The 25314-nt window shown below is 38.7% G+C and overlaps 1 protein-coding gene across 11 annotated transcripts in view; it reads left to right on the top strand.

The window, feature by feature from the left end:
- The window catches only part of kiaa1109 (KIAA1109 ortholog), a 65735-nt gene that overhangs the window by 18680 nt on the left and 21741 nt on the right, over positions 1-25314 (top strand). For 7 of the 11 annotated variants that reach the window (XM_052571815.1, XM_052571804.1, XM_052571810.1 and 4 more), the window contains exons 26-53: positions 113-357; positions 434-629; positions 1063-1858; positions 2454-2524; positions 2617-2790; positions 3061-3181; positions 3263-3409; positions 3494-3615; positions 3728-3912; positions 4156-4377; positions 4460-4671; positions 4787-4938; positions 5523-5673; positions 5779-5931; positions 8306-8546; positions 8641-8786; positions 8865-9090; positions 11019-11183; positions 11316-11494; positions 11604-11779; positions 14061-14776; positions 16840-17085; positions 17172-17265; positions 20863-20913; positions 22182-22388; positions 22480-22709; positions 22801-23030; positions 23148-23253. In XM_052571815.1, coding sequence (XP_052427775.1) covers positions 113-357; positions 434-629; positions 1063-1858; positions 2454-2524; positions 2617-2790; positions 3061-3181; positions 3263-3409; positions 3494-3615; positions 3728-3912; positions 4156-4377; positions 4460-4671; positions 4787-4938; positions 5523-5673; positions 5779-5931; positions 8306-8546; positions 8641-8786; positions 8865-9090; positions 11019-11183; positions 11316-11494; positions 11604-11779; positions 14061-14776; positions 16840-17085; positions 17172-17265; positions 20863-20913; positions 22182-22388; positions 22480-22709; positions 22801-23030; positions 23148-23253 — 5960 coding nt within the window. The remainder of the gene's footprint in view (positions 1-112; positions 358-433; positions 630-1062; positions 1859-2453; positions 2525-2616; positions 2791-3060; positions 3182-3262; positions 3410-3493; positions 3616-3727; positions 3913-4155; positions 4378-4459; positions 4672-4786; positions 4939-5522; positions 5674-5778; positions 5932-8305; positions 8547-8640; positions 8787-8864; positions 9091-11018; positions 11184-11315; positions 11495-11603; positions 11780-14060; positions 14777-16839; positions 17086-17171; positions 17266-20862; positions 20914-22181; positions 22389-22479; positions 22710-22800; positions 23031-23147; positions 23254-25314) is intronic. The other 4 variants (XM_052571814.1, XM_052571813.1, XM_052571811.1 and 1 more) reach the window with 1 other exon arrangement.

Raw genomic sequence — 25314 nt, 5'->3', positions numbered from 1 at the left:
AAACACAACAGCTTTTGACCAGTGTTCTTTACACCAATGCAAGAGACAGTAAAAAATATAAATAAGAAAACCATAAAAACAAAACCAATCACATTTCCTGTGTGTGTTTTAGACTTTGGTTCCTTTGGCCTGAGGACAAATACAAGCGAAGCCGTAATCGCTGTGGTTGTCTTGGTGGATGTCGTTTTTTTGCCGGCTCGGGTGGTGGCCTGGACTTCTTCCGCTTGGAGGAAATTACACCCTCTTCAAGCTCCGCCTTCTCTAGCATCATTGCAGAGAGTGACATGTCCTACGGCCAATCATTATTACATCCAGGAGAATGGATCATCACTAAGGAAACTCCTAAACTCTCAGACTGTAAGTTTTGTTTGTGGCTATTATGATGCTGATTGGTTATCAAGAGAATTGTACTTATTGATTGGTTTAATTGAAGCTAAAGGTGTTGCTATACGGAGAGAAACGTGTTCCCCTGCTCCGATAGTGGACTTGGAGAAACGTGGCCAGCACCTCAGTCTGCATGTACCTCAGCGCTCCCACAGCTCTGCCTCTTCCTCTGAGGAAAACTCTTCCTCCAGTGCTGCTCTGCCTCTGTTAGCTGGAGAACGAGAGAGTCCCTCCCCCTCTACAGAGTGAGTCAGACACATGTGCTCCTGTACCATAAAGAACAATTCCAGTCCCATAACCAACTTGTCTCAATTGTTAGTTTAATTCTTGCAATTGGACATTTTTGTATCTCACAATTTCACTTTTATTTCTTTTTTTAAACTTCTCACAATGCTCAGTGCCCTTGAGCTACAGGCGTCCCGAGTTTTAATCATGACTCAAAGCACCTTTCCCGATCCCAGTTCTGATTTGTCCTGTCATAATAAAGGCAAAAAAAGGCTTTGATATTAATTTTTTTTTTTTTTTTACTATATGGTGAAAATTGGCTTTTATAACCCAACCTGTCATTTGAACAATCAATCATTAAATACACTATTGTCAAAAAATTTGTTCTTGATTGAAGCAGGTTCTTGATCCCACTTTCTTTTACTCTAGTGTTTGAATGTGTGTGTTTTACAGGTTAATGAACGTAACCACTGACGGTCCAATTCCTGAGGGTCCACCCTTGCGCTCTCCACTCCGCTCTCCTCTCAAGCGCCAGTCATCTGTCCAATCAGCTCGCCTTGGCAGCACCAAGAGCCTATCAGCTGCCGTCTTCATAGAGAAAGCCACTCCTCCTACTAGTGTGCAGTTTAGCAGCGAGGTTTCCCGTAGCGATGAGAATGTTCTGGACTCGCCAAGGCAGAGAAGAAGCTACGGGTCATTTCCTTTCACTCCATCAGCGGATTCTAGCACATTCCATCAGTACCGCTCAGCCGACTCCTCCATGTCTGTGGCTGACAGTGAAGCCTATTTTAGCGCTAACGAGGAGTTTGAGCCAATCAGTAGCGATGAAGGTCCAGGTACCTATCCAGGGAGGAAACGCAGACGGAGACAACAGGGTCAACCTCACACAGAACACAGTCGTACATCTATATACCACAGTGTGGAAGGTCCTCTGTCAATTGCTGAGACCCGTCCACCTCTGCTGCCTAGCCACACTTCTCAAGCCTCATTTGTCTCTGCACTCGGATTGGAGGAAGAGGGCTCTATTGAAACAGAAAAGGTAGAGCCTGGCCTCCTGACAACACAGCCACATTTAATGGCTTTATACCAAAACTACCTTGCACATTATCATGTTTCAAACTGGGCTGTTAAGCAACCAACCAATAAGAGAACATCTAAGTCATCGCTGCATCGTCCGCTTGACCTTGACACACCTACAAGTGAGGAGAGCTCCGCCTCCTTTGACCACTTGTCCATACCGTCTTTTAAGGTTTATATTTCAATTTATTCATTTTTCTTAATTGTTATATATTATTTATGCAGTTGTGAATCCGATCTAGATGAATCTTATAAAGAAATGTCCAGGTCATATTTCAGCAACAATATCAAGGAAAAAATAATTATGATTTGTATCAATAAAATTAAGCCTATTTATAAATATGGAGTAAATATTATTCTAAATATAAATATAATTTTTTTCAGCCCTTTAAGGACTATTAAGGAACCCTTCCCAAATTAATAGTAATTTGTGAATGAAAATGAAAATGAATGAACTATATATTTAACATATTTTTTATATTTTATATTTTCTCTCCTTAAATTAATATAAATATATAATTGTAACTTTTTTTTATTAATAATGACAAATAATATTAATATAATAATGTTAATTTTTTGATGTATGGACATATAAAATGCACAGTTTGAGGATAAAATGTAATTTTTACATTACTTTAGCCTACTGAGATTTTTCTCTGTTTACCCATATTCTGGGTAAAATATAACCTGGACATGTTGTTAGTCTAAGAATGTTGCTTGTTTGTTCATTATTTTTTGTTGCTAATTGTATTTGTGCTCTTTTACAGATGGTGAAGGGTGGTTTGTCTGCCACCTCACTATTGGACAGAGGAGTTCGGCTCATGAGTAATATAAACAGGTAAAACGATAAATCATAAATCAACAGTGATTGTTTCAGTATCATGAAACAATTTCAAGCATGCTTTGTGATGTGTATTTGTGTATCTCCAGCACACCTTACACACCACTTAACAAGCAGGCAGTGGACAACACGGATGAGGACACTGTGACAGAGGACTGGACTGCTGATCAGCCTCTTGCCCAGACGAGAACCACAGCCATTGTAGAGGTCAAAGGGGCAGTCAATGTGGTTCTGACTCCTTTAGTAGCTGAAGCTCTAGACAGGTCAGACATCACAGCAACACAGCAACCTTGTGGTGCCATGACACTAAAATGTAGAGTTTTAGTCTGTTAGCTTTCAGATCATTTATTTGCTGGTGCAAAACTACTAAAAATTCACTAAATTAGGCATTCGATCAGAAAAGGAACAAACAAGCCTTTCAGTATGTCTTCTAACATAGGAAACACAAAGAAAAATGTTCTCATCAAGAGATTTAATGCGGTCTTTCATAACTGCCACAGTGTTTGTGAAATTCTGTTTGTCTTTTGTTCCAGGTACATTGAGTCGATGGCTCACTTTGCCAGTATTCGCCACCCTGCATCAATCCTGGATGATCTGCATGGAAAAGTGCTTAATGAAGTGTATCAGATCAGCAAATCCACTGTCTCTGAGTCTGTAAGTAATCGATACAACAAACAGAGACGTGACAGCACACTTAGACCTTAATGTGATCATGATGAATGTTGTGTTTTCCAGAGCACAGCAAAGCCAGAGCACAAAATATCTAAAACAGAGGGAACCACCCCTGGGTCTCTGAGCACGCCGCATGGACAAACTGATCTGTCAATCAAACCTGACAATGTGAAGATAAAGGGTTTGCAAGCTAATGTGACTGTCCCAAAGGTACCTTTTTGTGTGTGCGTATGAAAGAGAGAATACTTGTCATGTAAATATGGTGGAAGTAATTGTATGTGCATGTGTCTGCAGGTGAACCTTTGTGTACTTCAGGCATCTGTAGAAGAAGGTTCACCATCCAATAAGAGTGTCACACATGTCTCTCTAGTGGCCTTGTGTTTTGACCGGATTGCTACTCAGTTGCGCATGAATAGGTAATTCCAAATGGCAATATGATATAATATAATACATTATATATTTTTTTTTATATAAGTTTGACTTATTTATTTTTTGTGGGTGCTCTGGCTGTTAATGTGTGATTTGTAGGGGCATAGTGGAGGAGACAGAAAAGCCCTCTGTTATGATGGAGAAGTTTTCATCTGCATCTAAGATGGCACCTCAGTCAAGCGGTTCTCTCCGCTCTAATGCTGGGATTGAGAAGGGCAAGGAGATCGCAGCCAGACTCAACATACACCGCATACACAGCCAACTTCGTGGCCTGGACTCATCAGGTACACACATACACTCAAATTTATATCCGTATGTTTATTTATTATGCGCCTCTGGAGAAAACTGGGATTGGAATAATGAAATCTCATGCCACGTGAAATTACAGTTTTATTTGGTTAAGTTCAGTTGATATTTAATTGAACATAATATTCATTGGTTTTATTTTTTATTATATTGTATTGAATTTTTTTCTGGAGTGCTGTTTGGAATCGTAATTATTTTTGTTTTATATTTGTTTGTAACAGACCTTGGAGCTTGTGCCATCACTGCCATTCCTTTTGAGAAGTCTAAGGTTCTCTTCAGTTTGGAGGAAGCTGATGACTTTGTTTTAGTGGATGAGACCCAGCCCTCTATCTCCACTGAACATGTCCCAGAACACACCCCTGACCACGCTCGCTCTGGCGCCAGTCCTGAGAAATGGGGTTGGATCATGTTTGAATGTGGGATTGAGAACCTCACTGTCAAAGGTATTCTACACGTGTTGAATTTCAGATAGCATTAAACATTTGTATTTCAGTAGTGTGAAATTCATGTCGGACTCTTCCTCAGGTGGGAGGCAGTCAGGAGCCGTTCTATACAGTACTTTTGGGGTGATGGGCGGGGCTGACAGCGGTGTCAGGGATGGAGTCTCAAAATCAAATGATTCTAGTGGTTCTCAGACAGGAAGTGGCTACAGCACTGATGTATCTGACGATAACCTACCCAATGATGCGCAGAGCCCTGCTTCTGAACCCAACAACAATTCAGACTCTGACGAACAGGTTCTCATATGTTGTTGTAGTTGTTCATGTATAATTAATGGCCATTTGAGATCTTATAAGTTTTGATTGGGTCTTTGTTTCTCGCATTATTTTTCACTCATGTTTGTCTGTGCAGGATGAGGGAGTGGAGTCAGATGATCTGAAAAAGGACCTGCCCCTCTTGCCTCCTCCTCCTGACTCCAGCAGTATGAAGCTGACGATAAAGGAGATCTGGTTCAGCTTTGCTGCACCAACCAACATCCGTTCTCACGCTCCAGCCATGTCAAGGTATACACAGAAATGCAAACCAACTTCATAATCATTTTCATCTTGTTTTTTAGTTTTCTCAAGCTTGCTATCATCCCTTTTACTTGTGCACCCTTTTCTACCCAATTTTTTCCTTCCAGTAAACTTTGCATTTAATATGCTTTGATAAAGCACTCTGTTAACAGCCACCCCTTTCAGTAATGGCCTTCTTTGACTTAACTTCTTTGTGGAGGGTGTCAATTATTGACTTATCGACCATTGCCAAGTCAGCAGTCTTGCCCATTATTGTGGTTTCAAAGGACAAGAAATACCTGGAATTTATACTGTAGGCATGGTTATTAGGCATGGTCATTTAATGAAGCGGAAATGTTAATATTCTAACATTTTGAGATACTGGATTTTTGACTTTCATAAGCTGTAAGCTCTAATTTTTTACTTTTACTTTTTTTACTTTACTTTTAATGTGTGTGTGTGTGTATATATAGTTTCTATATAGTTGTTTTCAGTATAGCATTTAGCTGCAAAGTTTTTGATTTGGTTCAAAGAGAATCATGGATCACTGTTTATATGTCTAATGAGGTCTGTATTGTCAAATGTGTCTGCAGGCAGCTGAATCTGTTGAGTACTGCGACCCCTGCGGTCGGTGCATGGTTGGTTCCCATTGACCAGCTGAAGTCCTCCCTGCAGAAACTAGACATGGAGGCCACATTGCGTGTGTGTGCGGTCATGGGCTGCATAATGACTGAGGCCCTGGAGGTCAGACTTGTTAATACATCCCTGGACTTGCAGTGTAATTCAGCATAAATGTGGACCTAATTTAACTGGCCTAATATTATGTGTATGTATGCTTTAACCCAACAGAAAAAGAGTATTCACATTCCTTTTCGCAGCAAGTATAACCGCGTTACAAAGCGAGCCCGATATCTTCACGAGAACCCGTCCTGTTTGCTGTGTAATATTCTACATCGTTACCTGCAGCAGGCTGATTACAGAACCATTGAAGAGGCCACCATGGTAAGTCTGTGTACTTGCAGGACACATGTTTGCACATGTATTAGATTCTCTCATAGTACTGCATTGTTGAATTCTTCGTTGGCCACCATAAAGTCTAAAATTCCTTCACCATGTCAGGGCTCCAGACTGCGAATAGAACGGTCACATTTGCAACTAAAAATATTAATTTGCGAATTACCTTTTTACCTTTTTTACCTGAGATTGCCACTGGAGACTATATACGTTTATGTTATGATTTAAAAATTTGCATGTAATGGCTTTTTTCCTGCTTTTTTTTGCGATCACATCTTTTATGTTGATGTAATAAACTGAGATGATGTGCATCAAAGTTTTAGTGGAAAAAAAGTGGTCCTCATCTCTGCTGAACACCAGCGTTGATGACACAACTTCACCAAAGCAGCTTTGGTTCTGGCAGCATGAGAGAGATCGAAAATGATGGAGACATGTGAATAAAAGTGCAAAAAAGCAGTGTCTATTTATTGCAAAACATGAACAAACTACAACAGGTAAAGGTGTCTGCTGTGTGGATATTAGCAACAGCGTTAACAATTCTAATTTATAATCAATATTAATACGGTTTCTTCAGTCTATATGCTGTGTTCTTTTGATGAGGGAACTTGATTTTATTTCTAATGTGCTTGCCGTCCAATAATCGCAATATGATTCGTGCTCTGTTACATTTTAGTAAAAAAAGTATTAGCTTTAAAAATCTGCTGATTTCATACAGAATTTTGAAAAAATTAATAAATAAAGAGTTTTCTGAACTCTTTAATTTTACATGAGCGAACTTTAATGTGACATGAGCGACTTTAGCACCTCATTTTAATCAGCACATGCACATGCTTGTAAACAGTGCCACGTAACAAGACATTACCTAAGGAGAACCATTCAGTGTCCACAAGCTGATCAGTCAGCTAGAAAAAATAACTATAAACAGGAGCATTTTGCTAAATTTATGTGTTATATTGCATATTCATAGTTTACCTAAACTGTTGTCTACATAAGATAATGCAAGGAGCTTGAGATAAAATTAAACACCTATTTTAAAATTGCATGTTACTTATGAAGAAAAACAGATTGGACGTGTGAAAGATGTACACTACCAGTCAGAAGTTTTTAAACAGTAAGATTTTTTATGTTTTTTTTAAAGAAGTCTAAAGTACAGCAAAAACCACAATTTAGAAATATTTTTACTATTTAAAAGAACTGTTTTCTATTTGAAAAGCCTATATTTTAAAATGTAATTTATTCCTGCTGAATTTTAAACACCATTACTCCAGTCTTACGATGCTTCAGAAATCATTCTAATATTCTGATTTGCTGCTCAAAAAACATTTAGTAGCAGTAGTAGTAGCAGCAGTAGTAGTAGTAGTATGTGAAAAACAGTTGATTAGAATTTGTTTCAGGTTTCTTTGATGAATAGAAGGTTCTGAAGAACAGCATTTATCTGAATTAGAAATCCTAATCGTCTTTGATCACTCCCCCCCCCACCCACAAAATAAATAAATAAATTATACTGACTCAAGGTTTTTGAATGGTATTTGTATAATGTTACAAAAGCTTTTTATTTTCAGATAAATGCTGATCTTTTTTAAATATTGATGATGATGACGATGACGATGATGATGATTATAATAATAATAAATGTTTCTTCAGCATCAAATCAACATACTAGAATTATTTCTGAAGGATAATGTGACACTGAAGGCCGGGGTAATGATGCTGAATAATTAAATAGTAAAACATATTTTACAATATTACTGCTTTGCTGTATTTTGGATCAAATAAATGCAGGCTTAGTGAGCAGAATATAATTCTTTACCAGTCAAACGTTTTTTTTTTTTTTTTAAGTGTATGACAACCATTACAGGACACATTCTTAGTATATAGTTATGATATAGGCACACTTTCTGAGCAATACATTTTTTTTGTGACTGTATAAAGTTTACTTCCCACTTTAAGTGAACCTTAGTTCCCAGGACAACCACAAGATGAATTAACATACTGACAAAGACAAGAAAAGATGAGACCTAAATGTATGACTGAAATGTAAACAAAATAAAACCTGTTTATTCTGTGGCACCTTAAAAAATTATTTGGTGTCTAATTTTATTTCTTATTTTTTTTTATTTTTTTTTTTACTACTTTTTAAAATTACCTTTCTCTGGAGTCCTGCATGTTCCTCTGAATTGTACTAGCAATGGCACCCTTGACTCTTCTTGGACAAGATAAAATGAACAGTGTATTACAATAAATGCATGTAGTAACTGCAGTTTCCGCAGAATAAACATTTATTTTGCATATATTATTTTTAACAATCTGTCATTAATTGTCCTTACTAATCTTGTACTACTTATTCACCTTTAATTTTCAGAATGATGAACTGCCTGCTCTGGTCACCCTGAGGAAGGGTTTGGTGGCGCTTGCTCGTCAGTGGATGAAGTTCATCGTTGTCACACAGGGCTTTAAGGCGGTTGGTTTGCCACGACCCAATCAGCTTCCTAAGCCCAAAGAGCAGGACCCCATTGATCCTGATCAGACACAAGGGCCAGACTGTGGCACAGCCTTGCAGAGTGACACAAGTGCTGATGGAGCTGAGTTTGAGTTTGATGCAGGTAGTTGTCTTGCATACCTTTAATTTAACACAGAGCATATTTAATGTGATTTTGGGATGTTTATCTGTTTTGTGTCATTCATACGCCTTTTTAGGTATTGTAAGTGAACATACAATGTTGTTAGAAGGAGTATGTAGTCGTCCAGCTCCTAGCGGTAACTCTGCCCCCGTGACTGGAGTCGAGATCATGAGAAAACTGTCCAAATCTCACACACACAGCGAGTCTGCCCTTAGGATCAAGGTTTGTGTGGGTCTGATTTGTTAGCAATGATAGTGTATAGAAAATCAGGAAGCTGAATGTTTTTTATTTTTTTTTAAGGGTTCCCACCCCTACCAGTCCCTGAGCTACACGAGTGGAGATACAGCAGCTGATTCTCCTGCTCATGTCAGTCGGACAGGGCTGCAGACCAATCACAGCCCTCGGAAAGAGTCGTTGCTCAGTTACTTAACAGGAAGCATCCACAGTCTGCACAACCTCCTTGAAGCCACGCCCCATCGAGCAAATGAACAAACCACAGCCAAGAGCAGCTCTCTGACACGTACAGGTATGATTTTCTTCATTCAGAGTTTATTGCTTTTGCAATCTAATAAAAGACAAATGCATTTTCTTGATATATGGTTTTCCTATGAGAGCAGGTTACTAACCCTGTTGTGTTTGATTTTTTATTTTTTTTTGCAAAGAAAATGTCAGAAACCCTTAAAATGCCGAGGCACCATAATGGGCTGGATGGTCCCAGATCCCATCCAATGCTCAGGGCAGCACGTAGATGTGTCACACTAGATGGCACAATAAAATATATATATATATATATTGTTCTGTTACATATATTGTTCTGACTCACAGTCTATAAGTAGGCTAGGTTTACATATTTAAAGGGGGGGTGAAATGCTCGTTTTCACTCAATATCCTGTTAATCTTGAGTACCTATAGAGTAGTACTGCATCCTTCATAACTCCAAAAAGTCTTTAGTTTTATTATATTTATAAGAGAAAGATAGTCTGTACCGTTTTTTCCCGGAAAAACACAAGCGGCTGGGGTGTGACGTGTGGGCGGAGCTAAAGAATCACGAGCGCGAGTAAGCTTATGCGTTGAGAGCGTGTGGAAGCTGTGACATTACCGTGAGGGAAAAACCATCATCCAAAACAAACCATGGCTAACAGTCAGATTCAGCCGTTTATTTATGATCCAGAATCAGATCCCGAGGCTGAAATTGAACAAGAGCAGCGGCAACAACAACTACAGCAGGATGTCTCTATGTGGTATGTATTGAAACTGTATATATTTGCTTAGCGGTTTTGGAAAATGACTAAGTTCCACTTTGTCGTTTTTTTTTTTTTTTTTTTTTTTTTTTTTTTTTACGGTGTACATTGTGGAAAGTGCAGTTTGATGACAACATCGCATGTTGTTTACTTGATGTGCTTACACGCCGATAGCTAAGTTAACAACACAGAGATATTTGAAGCAGTTTTACTCACCGCCTGCGGTTCCAAAACACGATCGTGACCCTTTTTTGTTGGGACTGCATTATCCTTTAGAAATAAACGATATGCAAATCCGGCGTCAAACTGGGCCTTGTTTGTAAAACAATTGTTCCAATTTTTGGAACAAAAATACTCATTCAAACGTACAACTTAATTTTTGAAACTTTGTCCATGTTTAGCATGGGAATCCAACTCTTTAACAGTGTAAAAAACTCAGTATGCATGAAATAGCATTTCACCCCCCTTTTAAAGGATTTGCCAGTGACTATTCAAGCGCAAATTTTGAGCAGTGTAGAGTAGTGCTTGTTGTTGGTCGTTTCTCCGATCACAAATGCTGACATGGTTTTATGTTTACGCGGTGCGATGCAACGCAATGTGTAAAAAGACAGTATATTGTCATTATAATCCATAATTATGTCCCCACTGGATGCAACAAATGTGTAGTTTATAATGGTTTTTAATGTTTTTGTTTCAGTGCTCCGGGACACACAGGGACGTAACATTCCCGTCAATTGCTTGAGACATTCGGCCAGTCACAATGCACTGGATATTTATAGAATTTTTGTATATTTTATTATTTGATGTATCAATAATTTAAATGAGTGTTCATTGTTATATTTTCAGTTCCTTTGCATTTCCTTTTTTTTTTTTTTTTACTTTTAAGTGTTTATTTCTTAGTTTATATCTAATATGTAGGTTTTATTTCGTCTTTGCTTCTTTCAACAAAATCTGTTTTTGGTACATTGTTTTAATTGACAATAATAGCACTATCACCGAATAACCGGTATAACACCAATATTTATAGTGCATCCCTAAAAAAAATGACAAAGACTTACACTGTAGGCGAGGCCAGAACAATATCTACTGACAGAATGTCAAAAACTTAAGCAATGTGCTAACATCCCTTCAGAACAGAGAATGATAGTGAATTCTGTGCAGAAAGCACAACATAAAAATCTAGATAATGTTAAATGTTTGTTGTTTTTGGTAGGCAATAATGTTGGTGCAGACGTGTTAACAGAACATCCTCTTCTACCGGAGCCGTTTTCCGTCAGCTTCTACAACTGGATGTCAAATGCTGTTGGCAACCGCACAGGCGGCCACGGCCAGGACTCTCCTCTCAACCGCTCTCAGCACAACAGCCTGCAGACCGGAGGTGAGTGATTAGTGTGATGACCGATAAATAGGAGTAGTCTGTTGACTGTGTGTAAACATGCAGCTGTATCTGTCTGTGAACAGTGATTAGTGTCATTTGCACTGAAAATCTTTATTAACTCTTTGTGTGCAGGAGTCCTCCCCACCATTCCTTCTGCATCTGATTTTAACACTGTACTGTCCAGTGATCAGAACACACTGGACACACACTCTCAGCACACACACTCCCAGCACAGCACAAGTGAAGATGACCTGCTTGATCAAGATGAGACAAATCTCTGCCCTGCAGCTGTGCAGCTAGCCGACGCACAGGTGCATGTGCCAGAAATACTTAATATTTTGTAATCATTTATTTATGACCATGCATATGTAATTGCCTCCTCTCTTTTTGTTTGTGTGTGTCATGGGATTGTCTGTACAGGTTGTTTTTAAGCCTTTGTTGAGTCACATTGGTATCCAGCCCCAGGATGCTCCTCCACTTAGTTACAAGATGTATTTTGGGGAGCACCTGTCCTTCAGCGGCACTCTCGAGTGTTTGAGAGCTGACATTGTCGACTCTGACACCAGCAAAGACAGGAAGAACAAACGAGCACAGAGGTAACACAGATTTGCCAGCTTTTGTTCATCTGTCTAGATATATTCTAAATAGCATACTTATCTTTTTATTTATTTATTGGTTTATTTTTATTTTTTTACCTGTTTCAAGTTTCTTTTTGTGGGTATGGGTACTCTGAAGTGCCCAATAATTAAATGATTTTCTTTAATTAAAAGATAATTAAAAGTTATTTCTTCATTTCAAGTTGAACCTGACTGATAGTAATAACTAGCAATTCAGCAAGTGATTCAGGTCTTGATTCATTAGCCGTTTGACCGATTCAGCAAGTTCATTCAGTGAATGATTTATCAGATTCATTCAGACTGGTAACTTCTGAGCTCAGGAGTGTTTTTATATAATTAATTAAAAGATTCGGGTATGAGATTTGTAGATTCGGATTATACTGGTAACATTGTATTTATGTCTTCTTTTCAAAAATGGCTGTGCAGACTAAAACCTGTTCCACCCTGAACTTGGCCTAATGAATTTTTTTGGAATTCTCAAGCAGTCAGTTATGGAGCCAGAAGAGTCTCAATAAAGATAAATGCACACACTACAGTCACACATGCACACACATAATTCATAAATACACACACAGGATACACAAATGCACACAAAATTCACAAATGCACACACAAAATTTAAAAAGCACAGAAGATTCACAAATGCATACAAAATTCAGAAATGCACACAAAATTCAGAAATACACACACAATTTAGAAATGCAAACAACATTTACAAATGCACTCAAGATTCACAAATGCACAGGACAAGATTCAGAAATGTATTTCTGATGCACACACACATATATCTTGATTTACAAACTGCTTGCGGTCTGTGAACTTCACTGCATTTGTGTGTGAATTTTGAGACTCCCCTGACTTGGCTCAACACACAAATGCCTTTTTTTTAAACAGGGAATGATCTGCAACCAATCAGATATCTCCCTTGTTTTAGCCAATCACAAGAATGCACCCCACGTGGGGGATTGTTTACTTATAAGCCAATCAGCGAACGACTCACTTTCCTCACGCAGCGAACGACTCACTTACCTCACACAGCCGGCGACTCACTTTGCGCAGCGAACGACTCACTTTCCTCACGAGTCACGCAGCGAACGACTCACTTTCCTCACCCAGCGAGCGACTCACTTTCCTCACGAGTCACGCAGCGAACGACTCACTTTCCTCACCCAGCGAGCGACTCACTTTCCTCACGAGTCACGCAGCGAACGACTCACTTTCCTCACCCAGCGAGCGACTCACTTTCCTCAGCGAACGATTCACTTTCCTCAAGCAGCGAAGTTGAGCGAACGATTCACTTTCCTCACGCAGCGATCAACTCACTTTCCTAAGCGAACGACAGCCGGAGACCCACTTTTCGCAGCCAGAGAGCCCCTTTCCTCTCGCAGCGGACCACTGACTCTCTCTTCATGTAGGGACTGAATATTATAATTAAAGTGACTTCTATATTGCATCCAAAAGAATATTTAGATATATTTAAATATTCAAAAAGGTTTAAACATTTTTTTTTTTTACTTTCATTAAAATATTTCAATAAAATGAAATAATTGCAAATTTATGAATCCATGGTTAACTTTTTTTCTGCAGTCACTGGGCTATATGTATTGAGACATTTTTAAATTTATATTTAGTAAAAAATAATAAAAAAATAAACCTGAATTGTAATCTATACATCTGTATTTTCATACAATTTAATACAATTGCTGTGTGAACACATGTGATTGGCTTATAAGTAAACAATCCCCCCACATGGGGTGCATTCTTGTGATTGGCTAAAAGAAGGGAGATATCTGATTGGTTGCTGATCATTCCCTGTTTAAAAAAAAACATTTGTGTGTCAAGCCAAGTCAGGGGAGTCTCAAAATTCACACACAAATGCAGTGAAGTTCACAGACCGCAAGCAGTTTGTGAATCAAGATATATGTGTGTGTGCATCAGAAATACATTTCTGAATCTTGTCCTGTGCATTTGTGAATCTTGAGTGCATTTGTAAATGTTGTTTGCATTTCTGAATTGTGTGTGTATTTCTGATTTTTGTGTGCATTTCTGAATTTTGTATGCATTTGTGAATCTTCTGTGCTTTTTAAATTTTGTGTGTGCATTTGTGAATTTTTTGCGCATTTGTGCATCTTGTGTGTGTATTTATGAATCATGTGTGTGCATGTATGAATCCTATGTGTGCATATGTGACTGTAGTGTGTGCATTTATCTTTATTGAGACTCTTCTGGCTCCATAGTCAGTGTGTGTTCTTGTGTTCAGGCAGGGAGTGATAAACCCTCCCCCACTCGATTTCAAGCCTGCCCTGATGATTGAGACGTTCAGTTTGAATGCAGTCATACTGGAGAAGTGCATGTCAACCCCTCCCTCTGCCAGCGCGCTGTCCTTCCACGAGCTGAGCCGGAGACCCCAGGCCAGTGTGCACTGCCATTTTACTCTTGCTTGCCAAGCGATTCGCCAGCATGTGGATATGGCCCTGGTCCGCCTCATTCACCAGTTCAGCACGATGATCGATGACATCAAAGCCACACAGACTGACATCAAGCTCAACCGCTACACTGCCGGCTCCTCTTCCCCAACGCCCACCAAGGCGCGGCCGTATCGGGACTTTCGCTCTTCTGATTTCAGCCGTAGTTCTCGTGGGAGCCTGAATGGAGCTGCTCGACTGGGCACTCAGAAGGGCAAGCGGACTGTGGTCGGGCCAGGCCTAGACACGCTGACCAGGAATCGAGAGCCTCGTGGAAGGGGGACACTGGGGCGTTCGGAGCGAAGGACATCAAAAGTGTCTCGGAAGGGTTCGCGTGATGTGGCGGACCACATGACCATTCAGATGGATGACTCAGACTCCATCACAGTGTCAGAACAGAGCGAGCCGTCGGCCGAGTGCTGGCAGAACATGTACAAACTTCTTAATTTCTACTCGCTCATATCAGACCCCACAGGCATCCTGGAGAAGAACCAAGATAATGTCCTCTCAGGTAGGCTCTTGATTCACTTTATGTAAAATCATTTGAAAATATGATACAAATATTATAGGAAAATAGGATTTTAATAAAAATAGTTTTTATAGATTTTCAGTACTGTAATATGGTAATGAGCATCATTCTTGGTGTATACCGTATTTGTTATTGATAAGTTTAAAAGATTATTAATAAACGTACAGTACAGACCAAAAGTTTGGACACACCTTCTCATTCAAAGAGTTTTCTTTATTTTCATGACTATGAAAATTGTAGATTCACCCTGAAGGCATCAAAACTATGAATTACCACATGTGGAATTATATACATAACAAAAAAGTGTGAAACAACTGAAAATGTCATATTCTAGGTTCTTCAAAGTAGCCACCTTTTGCTTTAATTACTGCTTTGCACACTCTTGGCATTCTCTTGATGAGCTTCAAGAGATAGTCACCTGAAATGGTCTTCCAACAGTCTTGAAGGAGTTCCCCGAGAGAAGCTTAGCACTCGTTTGCCTTCAGTCTGCACTCCAGCTTACCCCTAAACCATCTCGATTGGGTTCAGGTCCGGTGACTGTGGAGGCCAGGTCATCTGGCGCAGCACCCCATCACTCTCCTTCTTGGTCAAATAGCCCTTGATGCCTTCAGTGTGACTCTACACTACTTCATAGTCATGAAAATAAAGAAAACTCTTTGAATGAGGTGGTGTGTCCAAACTTTTGGTCTGTACTATATATCCCCACAACAAAGTCAATACAACAGGTTATTGCACCATGATGTACAGTGGCATGCGAAAGTTTGGGAAACCCCTTGCAGAATATGTGAAAATGTGAATAATTTTAACAAAATAAGAGATCATACTAAATGCATGTTCTTTATTTAGTAATGTCCTGAGTAAGATTTTGTACATAAAAGATGTTAACATTTAGTCCACAACACAAAAATTAAAAACAAAATATTAAAATAACCGCATTCAAAAGTTTGGGAACCCAATCAGTCCCTTTGATTGTTCCATCTTTGCATATTTGAACCCTTTCCAGCAGTGACTGCATGATTTTGAGATGCATCTTTTCACACTGAGGACAATTGAGGCACTCAAACACAACTATTAAAAAAGGTTCAAACGTTCATTGATGCTCCAGAAGAAAACAAGATGCATTAAGAGTTCTGGGGGGTGAAAACTTTTGAACACGATGAAGATATCCAAATTTGTCTTATTTTGTTGAAATATATATTTTTTCCATTTAGTTCTGCCCTTCGTATGCAACAGAATATACTTGTATGTTTCCCGGAACACAAATTAAGTACAATTTACCTTGATCTTCAAATTCCAAAAGTTTCCACCCCGCAGCTCTTAATGCATCGTGTTTGCTTCTGGAGCATCAGTGAATGTTTGAACCTTTTTAAATTGTTGTGTTTGAGTCACTCAAAATGGATCTCAAAATCATAGTCACTGCTGGAAAGGGTTCAAATATGCAATGATGCTGGAAAACTGAAGAATCTGCAGGACCTTAAAGATTTTTCTGAAAAACAGTTCTCAGTTTAACTGTTCAGAACAAACAAGGGACTCATGCACAACCATCACTAAACAGAAAGACAGTCGTGGATCATCCAGGTAATAGCACACAGTATTACGAACCAAGGGTTCCCAAACTTTTGAATGGGATTATTTTAATAATTTCAGCAATTTTTTTTTTCTTGTGGACTATTTGCAAACATCTTTTATGTAAAATATCTCACTCAGGACAGTACTAAATAAATAAAAAAAACATGCATTTAGTATGATCTCTCTTATTGTTTGAAAATTATTCACATTTTCACAGATTCTGCAAAGGGTTCCTAAACTTCCGCATGCCACTGTATAATATTAATACTTTACTGTTCAAAATGATTGTATTGCACATTATGGTAATTCAATTCTGTTTTATTGTGTTGTGATAATGAGACTTGGAGAAAGGAAACTCTCAGTTGGCATGAATATGTCAAATTGCAAAAAAATCTTTATTTTTGTACCATCCAAAAGCAAAAACTGTCTAATAATCACATCTTTTGATCTAATTTGCCTGTTCAATTGCTCTTCAGAGGGTGGACGGAGCCCTGCAGATCCTCCATGTCATGTGGTGTATGAAACTGAAGGCGAGACGCCGCCCAGTCGACTGGGTCGAAGGCGGAGCTTGGTAAGCTCTGAGCCCCAGCATGTGACACTGATCGTGTTCGGCGTTGGCATGGTGAACCGCACACATCTGGAAGCAGACATTGGAGGACTGACCATGGAGGCGGAGCTTAAGAAAATACATGGGAGTTTTACTCTAAAGGAGAAAATGAAGGGTGAATCAAACAACATTTTTAAATAAATGTAACATCCTGTATACTTACAAACACTTAATCCTATAATTTCTGTTCTTTTGATGCAGATATTCTCCATCAGAAGATGACTGAGACCTGTGCCTCGGCCCATATCGGATGTGTGAACATTGTGCTTCTGGAAGGAATCACACCAGACATACAGTCAGTAATTCATTTATCACTAGGCCTAAGACCCACTGAGTGCATCCTAGCATCCCCTTTCATATAAATCTGTTTACTTTGAAGTGTATAATTTCTCTTTTTTTTTTTTAAATATGCCCAATCTCAGTATCACATGCAAAACACTGTAAACCTTTGGTAGATTGGCTTCCTGAAGCGTGTAGATACTTTATCTCTGTGGTGCTTTAATATTTTGCTCTGTTTATTTGATCAGTCTGACATATCAGTTTAACAGAGTAAACAATAACATGAACCACAATGCAAAAACTTCACCCACACGCAGTCAGTAAGATCTCTTATGCCCACCGATGCTGCAACTATGAAATATTAGTACAATTCAAAATAATATAAAATGTTAATATATTATAAAATGTAATTTATTCTTGTTAATCCACATGATTATTGTGTTATTCCTTCAGAAATTATTCTATTATGCTGATTTGCTGATTTAACAAGCATTTCTTATTATCACTGCCACATTCATATTACTCATGCATTAATTTGAACTAGAAATCTTTGGAAACATTATAAATGTCTGTACTTCCACTTGAGCAAATTAATTCATACTTGCCAGATATTTAATGTATTTAATGACCTGCATGTCACAGATACTTTACTGTTTTTAGAAACTGTATGGTAGCAAGCTAAAAACTACACAAATTAGTGTGGTCTTACATGACATGGAACATGTCCTGGCCAGGATTTCTATATTGCTTAAAATATCCAGGACTTGGCTGTTTGCACTGTGCAGACAGATTGTTGTATGACATCTGTGAGAGCTATAGAGAACATGCGGCCCCTTGTGCTTTCGAATCGCTCTCACAGTACTTTTATGTCATATAAAAGTCTGTGTAGTGCACTTTAAGTCGAAAGGACAAATGTGTATATGTATTTGCATCGCTTTGACCTTTCTCTGTAGATCTCACCTTCTCACATGCCCCGATTGGTCGATTAAATACAATGCTTTGTATTAAAGGTACAATTTGTAAGATATTTGCAGTGAAATATGCAAAAACCACTAAGCTAGTGTTATATATTTTGTCCAGCTGATTACTAACAATATCTCTAATGTTTTCAACTTCTTGTAAATCATGATAAAATTCCCATTTTAAACAGTGACACGTGGCAGTGCAGTCGCCTCTCAACAGTGTTTGGAATAACGGCGTTTAAAAGAACGGTGTTAGGTAACGACGTTATTTTTTCAGTAACAGGGTAATCTAACTAATTACTTTTCCTGTCGTTACAATGCCGGTACCATTACTGAAAGTTAAATGCAGTGCGTTACTATGCATTGATTTAATAAACTATGTAATCCGAACGCACCCCTGGCTGACACACAGCGAGTGGAGGTGGGTTAAACACGAGATGAGCGATTATGATTGGCTAAGGCAGAGTCATGTGTTTCATGGTAGCCAATCAGAGCCAGTGTTTTTACACACATGCCGGCAGACGCGCCAGCGGCGCCACACAGACACACACACGCAACAGCTACACAAAAGGCGTTTCTCAATGTCAAGGATGCTTCCTTGGTAGGACTGATCCTTGTAAGTCACTTCCTTCAGAGGCTAGGTGAGACTCCTCTTTAGCATACGGAGAACACGTAAATGGAACAGGCTAGCAAGTGCACGTAATTGTGTCATTACGTCAGTGAAAAGGTCGGTTTGAATAACGCTACTTGGACAACTTAACTAGTTATTTATAAAAGAAATGCCGTTGACGCAACCAATTGTTAAATGACAGGTCCGGTTCAGTTAACCATTTGTATTTGTATAATTTACAATGTCAATACGGTAGTAATTTATACTGGCATTTAAACGTCAAACTTTACTTATATTTACTACAGTTATAACAAATGTTTGGTAACGTAAATAAAAACCGTTAACGCTCCGACTACGTTAACGTTCAACATTTTTTAATTTTTGAACTAACGTTAGATAGCAAAGCTGCGCGCATAGGATTGTGGGTGATTTGAGAGTGCGAAGGATACACCTATGCATCCTTTCCTGTGTATGGGATATTCTTCGAACGAAGGACTCAGTCCTTGGTTGAAATTCCGAGGATCCTCGACATTGGAACAGTCCTTCGACGGATGTCGATGACGTAGCATCCTCGAAATACTGGCTTCCGAGGATCCTTCCTTGACATTTGAGAAACACCTAGAGATTCCCAGCAGTAGCAGAAATGGCGAGTCAGGAGCAATCCGATGAACAGTTGGCATTTCAAGGTGGAGATATAAGCGCTACTTCAAATTCATTGTGGTCAAAGCCAAGAACGTGCATGTAATGTGTATATGTAATGTTTGACACACGCATCCAAAGCTAGTGACCAAAAACACTTTACTTACAAAGATAATACTTAAAGTGCAGGATAAAACTCTTTCTGTCTGTTGACGTGCAATAAATATCGAAACGTTATGTACGAACACCTGTCTGTTCTACTTATTTCAACTGACTTGTGAAAACTGCAAAAAAAAAAAAAAAAAAAATTCTTATACATATAGTAACATTGTTGTTGTTGTTTTTTTACAGTAACGCAAATAGTTACTTTCCCTGGTGACGAGTTAATTTTATTATAGAGTAATTCAGTTACTAACTATAACTAATTACTTTTTTAAAGTAACGTTCCCAACAGTGCCTGTCAATGATGTTAGTTACCCTTTGTTACCGCCTTTACTGATGTAGAAACCACATGACACGAGTGTCATGGACAAATGTGGCAGTAGCTTCATGACAAACTTCATTTAGAAAGAGATGCCGATCTGCTTGTGTTTTACTCGATAGGTGAGTTGTTTTGATTCGTATCCTTACAGAAAACGTAAGCTATTATGATCACGATAACGATCAACAAGATTAGTATTATGGGGCATACATGCCACACGTCTTTGCATTGACTTTGTATGTAATCTACTTGCGCAAATCGTTGAACTTGCGTTAAATCCATGATTTATCTTTTTGTCTGATTGATGGCCGTCAACGGTTGGGTAGAAGACAACAAATCCCATCATTCCACGCTCCTCCTTAGCGTAATCAAACCACGCGATTGTTATTGTTTTTGTAGTGCGCCCTCTCGTGGCAGGTCCTACAACCTGTACCTTTAAATACAATACAATGCGGTCAAACTACTTTTCAATCAGTACTTTTATCAGGTATGAGAACAGGAAGACAAAGCTAAATACAGAAATCCTGGTCAGGACGTGTCCCATAAAGAGGAAACGTATGGACACCCTAACACAAACACGGTTTAGAAACTGCATAACACCACCCTGGAAACAACCCGAAATAACCCAGCCTTAGAAAATGTAGAATCTTGTTCAAGCAGCCCTTGTAATGCACTTTATTCCTAGCATACTCTCTCTGATTATCATATTTTAAAGTTGTTTTAAAGTTATTCTTGGATCTATTTTCTCTCTTTCCACAAATGTATTTTTAAGAGTACAGATTTATCACAGGGTATCTGACAGTTTTGAAATGTTTTCTCTGTAGATAACTTTCCCCTCTTCTACCTTCCTGCTCTCTACTCTCCTCTCTTCTCTCTATCTGTCATCTTTTTGTTGTTTTTTTCTGCCTCTCTCACTGGCAGACTAGAGGATTTTCCAACCTCACCTACCAGCACAACCAAGCAGGAGTTCCTGTATGTCTAAGTTTCCTCCGTATCCTTGCCCAGTCCTCCATGACCATTCATAACATCCCCTTAAGATTTGTATATCACGATCCCTTCCATATTTCAAATATATGCCATATATACCGTTCTCATATAAATGTTTCACAGCATTGTCTTCAACATTGGTCAGTGAAATTGTAACATCCTCATGAGACTTAATTTACAGTCATATTTACTTAATTAATGCATTGTCACTGGTATACTTTTTCATTTCCTGGTCTAATTGAAACAAGCTTTTGACTATCGGTGTCAAGTCCTTTTTATAGGTTATTCTTACCAAGGTCCACTCACTGTCATGTCTACTTTTCGAAAATATGGATGATGGATTGTTAATAACTACCAGTGTTATTATTCCCTGTCATATTTTTATCAACAGTATGATTCATTAAAAGAGTTTCATTGTCATTTTCACAATGACGTGCATAGCCCCCCCCCCCCCCCCAAACTTTAGACCACAAGAGGCCATTTTTACTAATTTTGGATTTGCTTTTTATACACTGTTAAAGTGATGATTGATCTGAAATCAATGATAAAATTTGGCACAAATGAAAAAATCTTTTGTTTAATGGAAAAGTAGTCTTTGAGAGCAGTTTTACAGAAACAGCAGAAAATATGTCAAGACAATTTTTTCCCCTGTTCTTCCAAAAGTAATAAGTACGGGAGTATTTCACAGACTCATAACTCAGAACAGAAAGTAGATTATAAAGTTCTGCTAGTGGTTATTGAGTTTATGTGCTACTATGTGCCTCATACAAAACTCTGAATATCTTTTAAATACTTGATCTGCTTCCATCCTGGAAAAAGTTGTCAAATCTAATGGTTAGTTCCTCCTGAAAGATGCTCATTGCAGTAGCTTGGTACATAGACACAATCTAGTTTTCTGGTGCACCCTGGCTCTTGGAAATTGCATATCCATCAATCAATCTAAATTGATCCTTACATTTTGGGAAGTGTTTGCCAATTTTTTGTGTAGTGTGAATCTGATTGACAGTCTATGATCATGCCATTAGCTCCTGAAACTCTCCCTTTCATCTTTTCTATGAATCCATCTAGATCTCTCTCTACACATCCACAAGGCCTCGTTTCCAGTCACATGAACATTTCATTTGTACATTTTGCCAGTATCTGTCTGCACATATTTCGGAGACATTGTTTTATGTTACTGCTTGATATTACATCCACCCTGGGATTTCAAAATGAGCAAGTTCCTTTTGTTTGTGTGTATTTTTATCTATCAGGACGGTGGTGAAGTGTAACATCGCAAAGTCCCAGGCTTTATATAGCGCACAGCGTGGGCTGAAGACCAATAACGCTGCCATATTTAAAGTGGGTGCAATCTTCATCAACATCCCGCAACACCCTGCAACATTGCACAGCATGATGGTCCGTAGCTCCCACCAGCTTTCAAAACAGATTTCAGACCTCATCCGTCAGCCATCGAACATGTGAGGCAAACCTCTGTACTTTATTTTTGTAAGATTTAATGATTTTTTTTTTTGTTGTTGCCCATATTGAATTTAAATCTGTTTATATCAGCCCCCCGCCCAACCGCGAAGACACGCCTACTCCCCAGCCTTCTGAAGTGAGTGTCAATCAAACTCCGGTGGAGGCCATTGAGTTTCCTCAGCTGCCTGAAGGACTGGAAAAGAAGCCAATCGTGTTGAAATTCAGTGCTATGCTGGATGGGATCACTATTGGTGCAGCCCTATTGCCCTCTCTCAAAGCAGAATACAAGATGGGTCGCATGAAGAGCCATGGCATGACAGGTATCCACAATTGTTAATTTGTTTCACAGCCCCATGGGAAATACAGATGCAACAATACCAAAGTATTAACGTTTTGGTGTCTCCCTCACAGGTGCTCAGACACGATTCACTTTTGAACTACCCAATCATAAGCTGTGTTTCCAGTCGAAGGTTTCCCCTGTGGATGTGTCGGCCATGCCCCCCACTGCCAGCCTGACGCTGCCTCCCGTCACCATGTCAGGACAGTACATCATACAGGAGCACGAGGGGCACAGCGACACTGCCTGGGCCCCAGGATACAGCAATTATCTTCAGGGAAACTACCTGCGCTGTGTAGCTGAGGTAATGAAGCAATGACATGTTGTACTAAATAGGTCGCTTGATTATTAGATTATCAAGATGTTTCAGCAGATGGATGGATTTGTTTGAAATACAATATATTGGTTTCTCCATTTTTAGATTGGATCTTTCGAACACAACTTGACTACAGATTTGCTCAACCATCTAGTCTTCCTTCAGAAGGTATTCATGAAGGAGGTCAATGAGGTCATCCAGAAGGTGTCAGGTATGTTTGATGAAAAAACACTTTTTTTTGTTTAGTTTTATTTTTTTAAAGCAACTTTACAGGAAATTAAGTTTCTACAATATTTAAAAAGTGAAGTGACGTGACATACGGCCAAGCATGGTGACCCATACTCAGAATTCGTGCTCTGCACCCATCCAAAGTGCACACACACAGTAGTGAACACACACACACTGTGAACACCCACCCGGAGCAGTGGGCAGCCATTTATGCTGCGTCACCCGGGGAGCAGTTGGGGGTTCAGTGCCTTGCTCTCTAAACATTAGGCCACAACTTCCCTTTTTTAGTAGTAGCTTATCAGTGGTGAATGTCAGTTTATGTGCATATGGCAGAAATTTACAGAAAAAATCAATTTAAGACTTGAACACTGTTAACAGCAATTATTATATCATGCAATCACACTTATAGCAAAATGTGGTAGTTATGTATGTTGTTTTAGGGTTAGCATCATCTGAGGTCTTCTGAGGGGGTGACATTATCTCTTCTCAGGTGTTCTGGATCCAGACAGGAGCTTTTGTAAATCCTAGTGGCAAAACAAATAGACTTAATTAACGTAGCTGCTGTTCCAACCAAGTAAAATTTATTAGCTTAACCCAAGCTAAAAAATAATAATGAGCATTTGATCAGATATAACTGCAGTCCAAAATTATGAAATACATTATTTGAATGCTTGGCGAAAGATATGTGTTTTTAATATATACAAATAAATTGAAGTTGGAAGTTAATCTAGATTTAAACAGAGAGTGTGTCTGAACCCCGAACATTATCAGGAAGGCTATTCCAGAGTTTGGGAGCCAAATGTGAAAAAGCTGTAACTCCTTTAGTGGACTTTGCTATCCTAGGAACTACCAAAAGTCCAGCGTTTGTGACCTTAGGGAGCGTGATGGATTGAAGTGTGGTAGAAGACTAGTTAGGTACACGGGAGCTATACCATTAAGGGCCTTATAGGTAAGTAATAATAATTTGTAACTGATATGGAATTAATAATTAGTAGGTGCAGAGACTGTAGAATTGGGGTAATTTGATCATATTTTCTTAACCTGGTAACGACTCTAGCCGCTGCATTTTGGACTACCTGTAGCTTGTTTATTGAGGATTTAGGGCAACCACCTAGCAGTGCATTAAAATAGTCCAGTCTAGAGGTCATGAATGCATGAACCAGCTTTTTTGCATCATTAACAGGTAACACGTTTCGTAGCTTGGCAATGTTTTTAAGATGAAAGAATGCTGTATTTGTAATATGGGACATGGCTTTCAAAAGACAAGTTGCTGTCTAATATAAAAGTACATCCGTCTAGTTGCAAATTGTACTCTAAGAGATTCTGTGTACTGTTTTTTGGTCCAATAATTAATATCTCTGTCTTATCCAAATTTAATAGGAGTTTTGATTTAAATTATTGGTCATTCAGTCTTTTACATTTTTAACAGTGTTAGCTTAGATAATTTTGAAGTTTCATCTGGTCTCGTTGAGATATATAGTTGAGTATTATCAGCATAACAGTGGAAACTAATCACGTATTTTCTAATAATATTACCAGGGGGCAACATGTACATTGAAAATATCATAGGATCTAGGACAGATCCTTGTGGCACTCCATATTTTACTGGTGATAAATGAGATGACTCCCCATTTAAATAAACAAAGTATGATCGTACAAGTAGGATCTAAACCATCTTAAAGCCTGTCCTTGAATACCTGTATAGTTTTGTAATCGATCTATGAGTGTCATGATCTATGGTGTCGAACGCAGCACTAAGATCAAGTTAAACTAGCAAGTCATTTGTAATTTTAACAAGTGCAGTTTCTGTGCTATGATGGGACCTGAAACCTGACTGAAATTCTTTAAGATAATTTTTTTTTACAGGAAGTAGAACTTTTTTAAAAAATTTAGACATAAATGGAAGATTTGAAACGGGCCTATAATTTACCAGTTCACTAGAATCTAGTTGTGGTTTCTTAATAAGAGGCTTAATAACCGCCAGATTGAATGATTTTGGGATGTGACCTAAAGATAACGGCAAGTTAATAATATTGAGAAGCGG

Source organism: Carassius gibelio, chromosome B13, assembly GCF_023724105.1.
Source record: "Carassius gibelio isolate Cgi1373 ecotype wild population from Czech Republic chromosome B13, carGib1.2-hapl.c, whole genome shotgun sequence".
Classification (NCBI taxonomy): Eukaryota; Metazoa; Chordata; class Actinopteri; order Cypriniformes; family Cyprinidae; genus Carassius; species Carassius gibelio.
The sequence above is the reverse complement of the archived record's forward strand: the minus strand, read 5'-3'. Positions and strand labels throughout refer to the sequence as shown.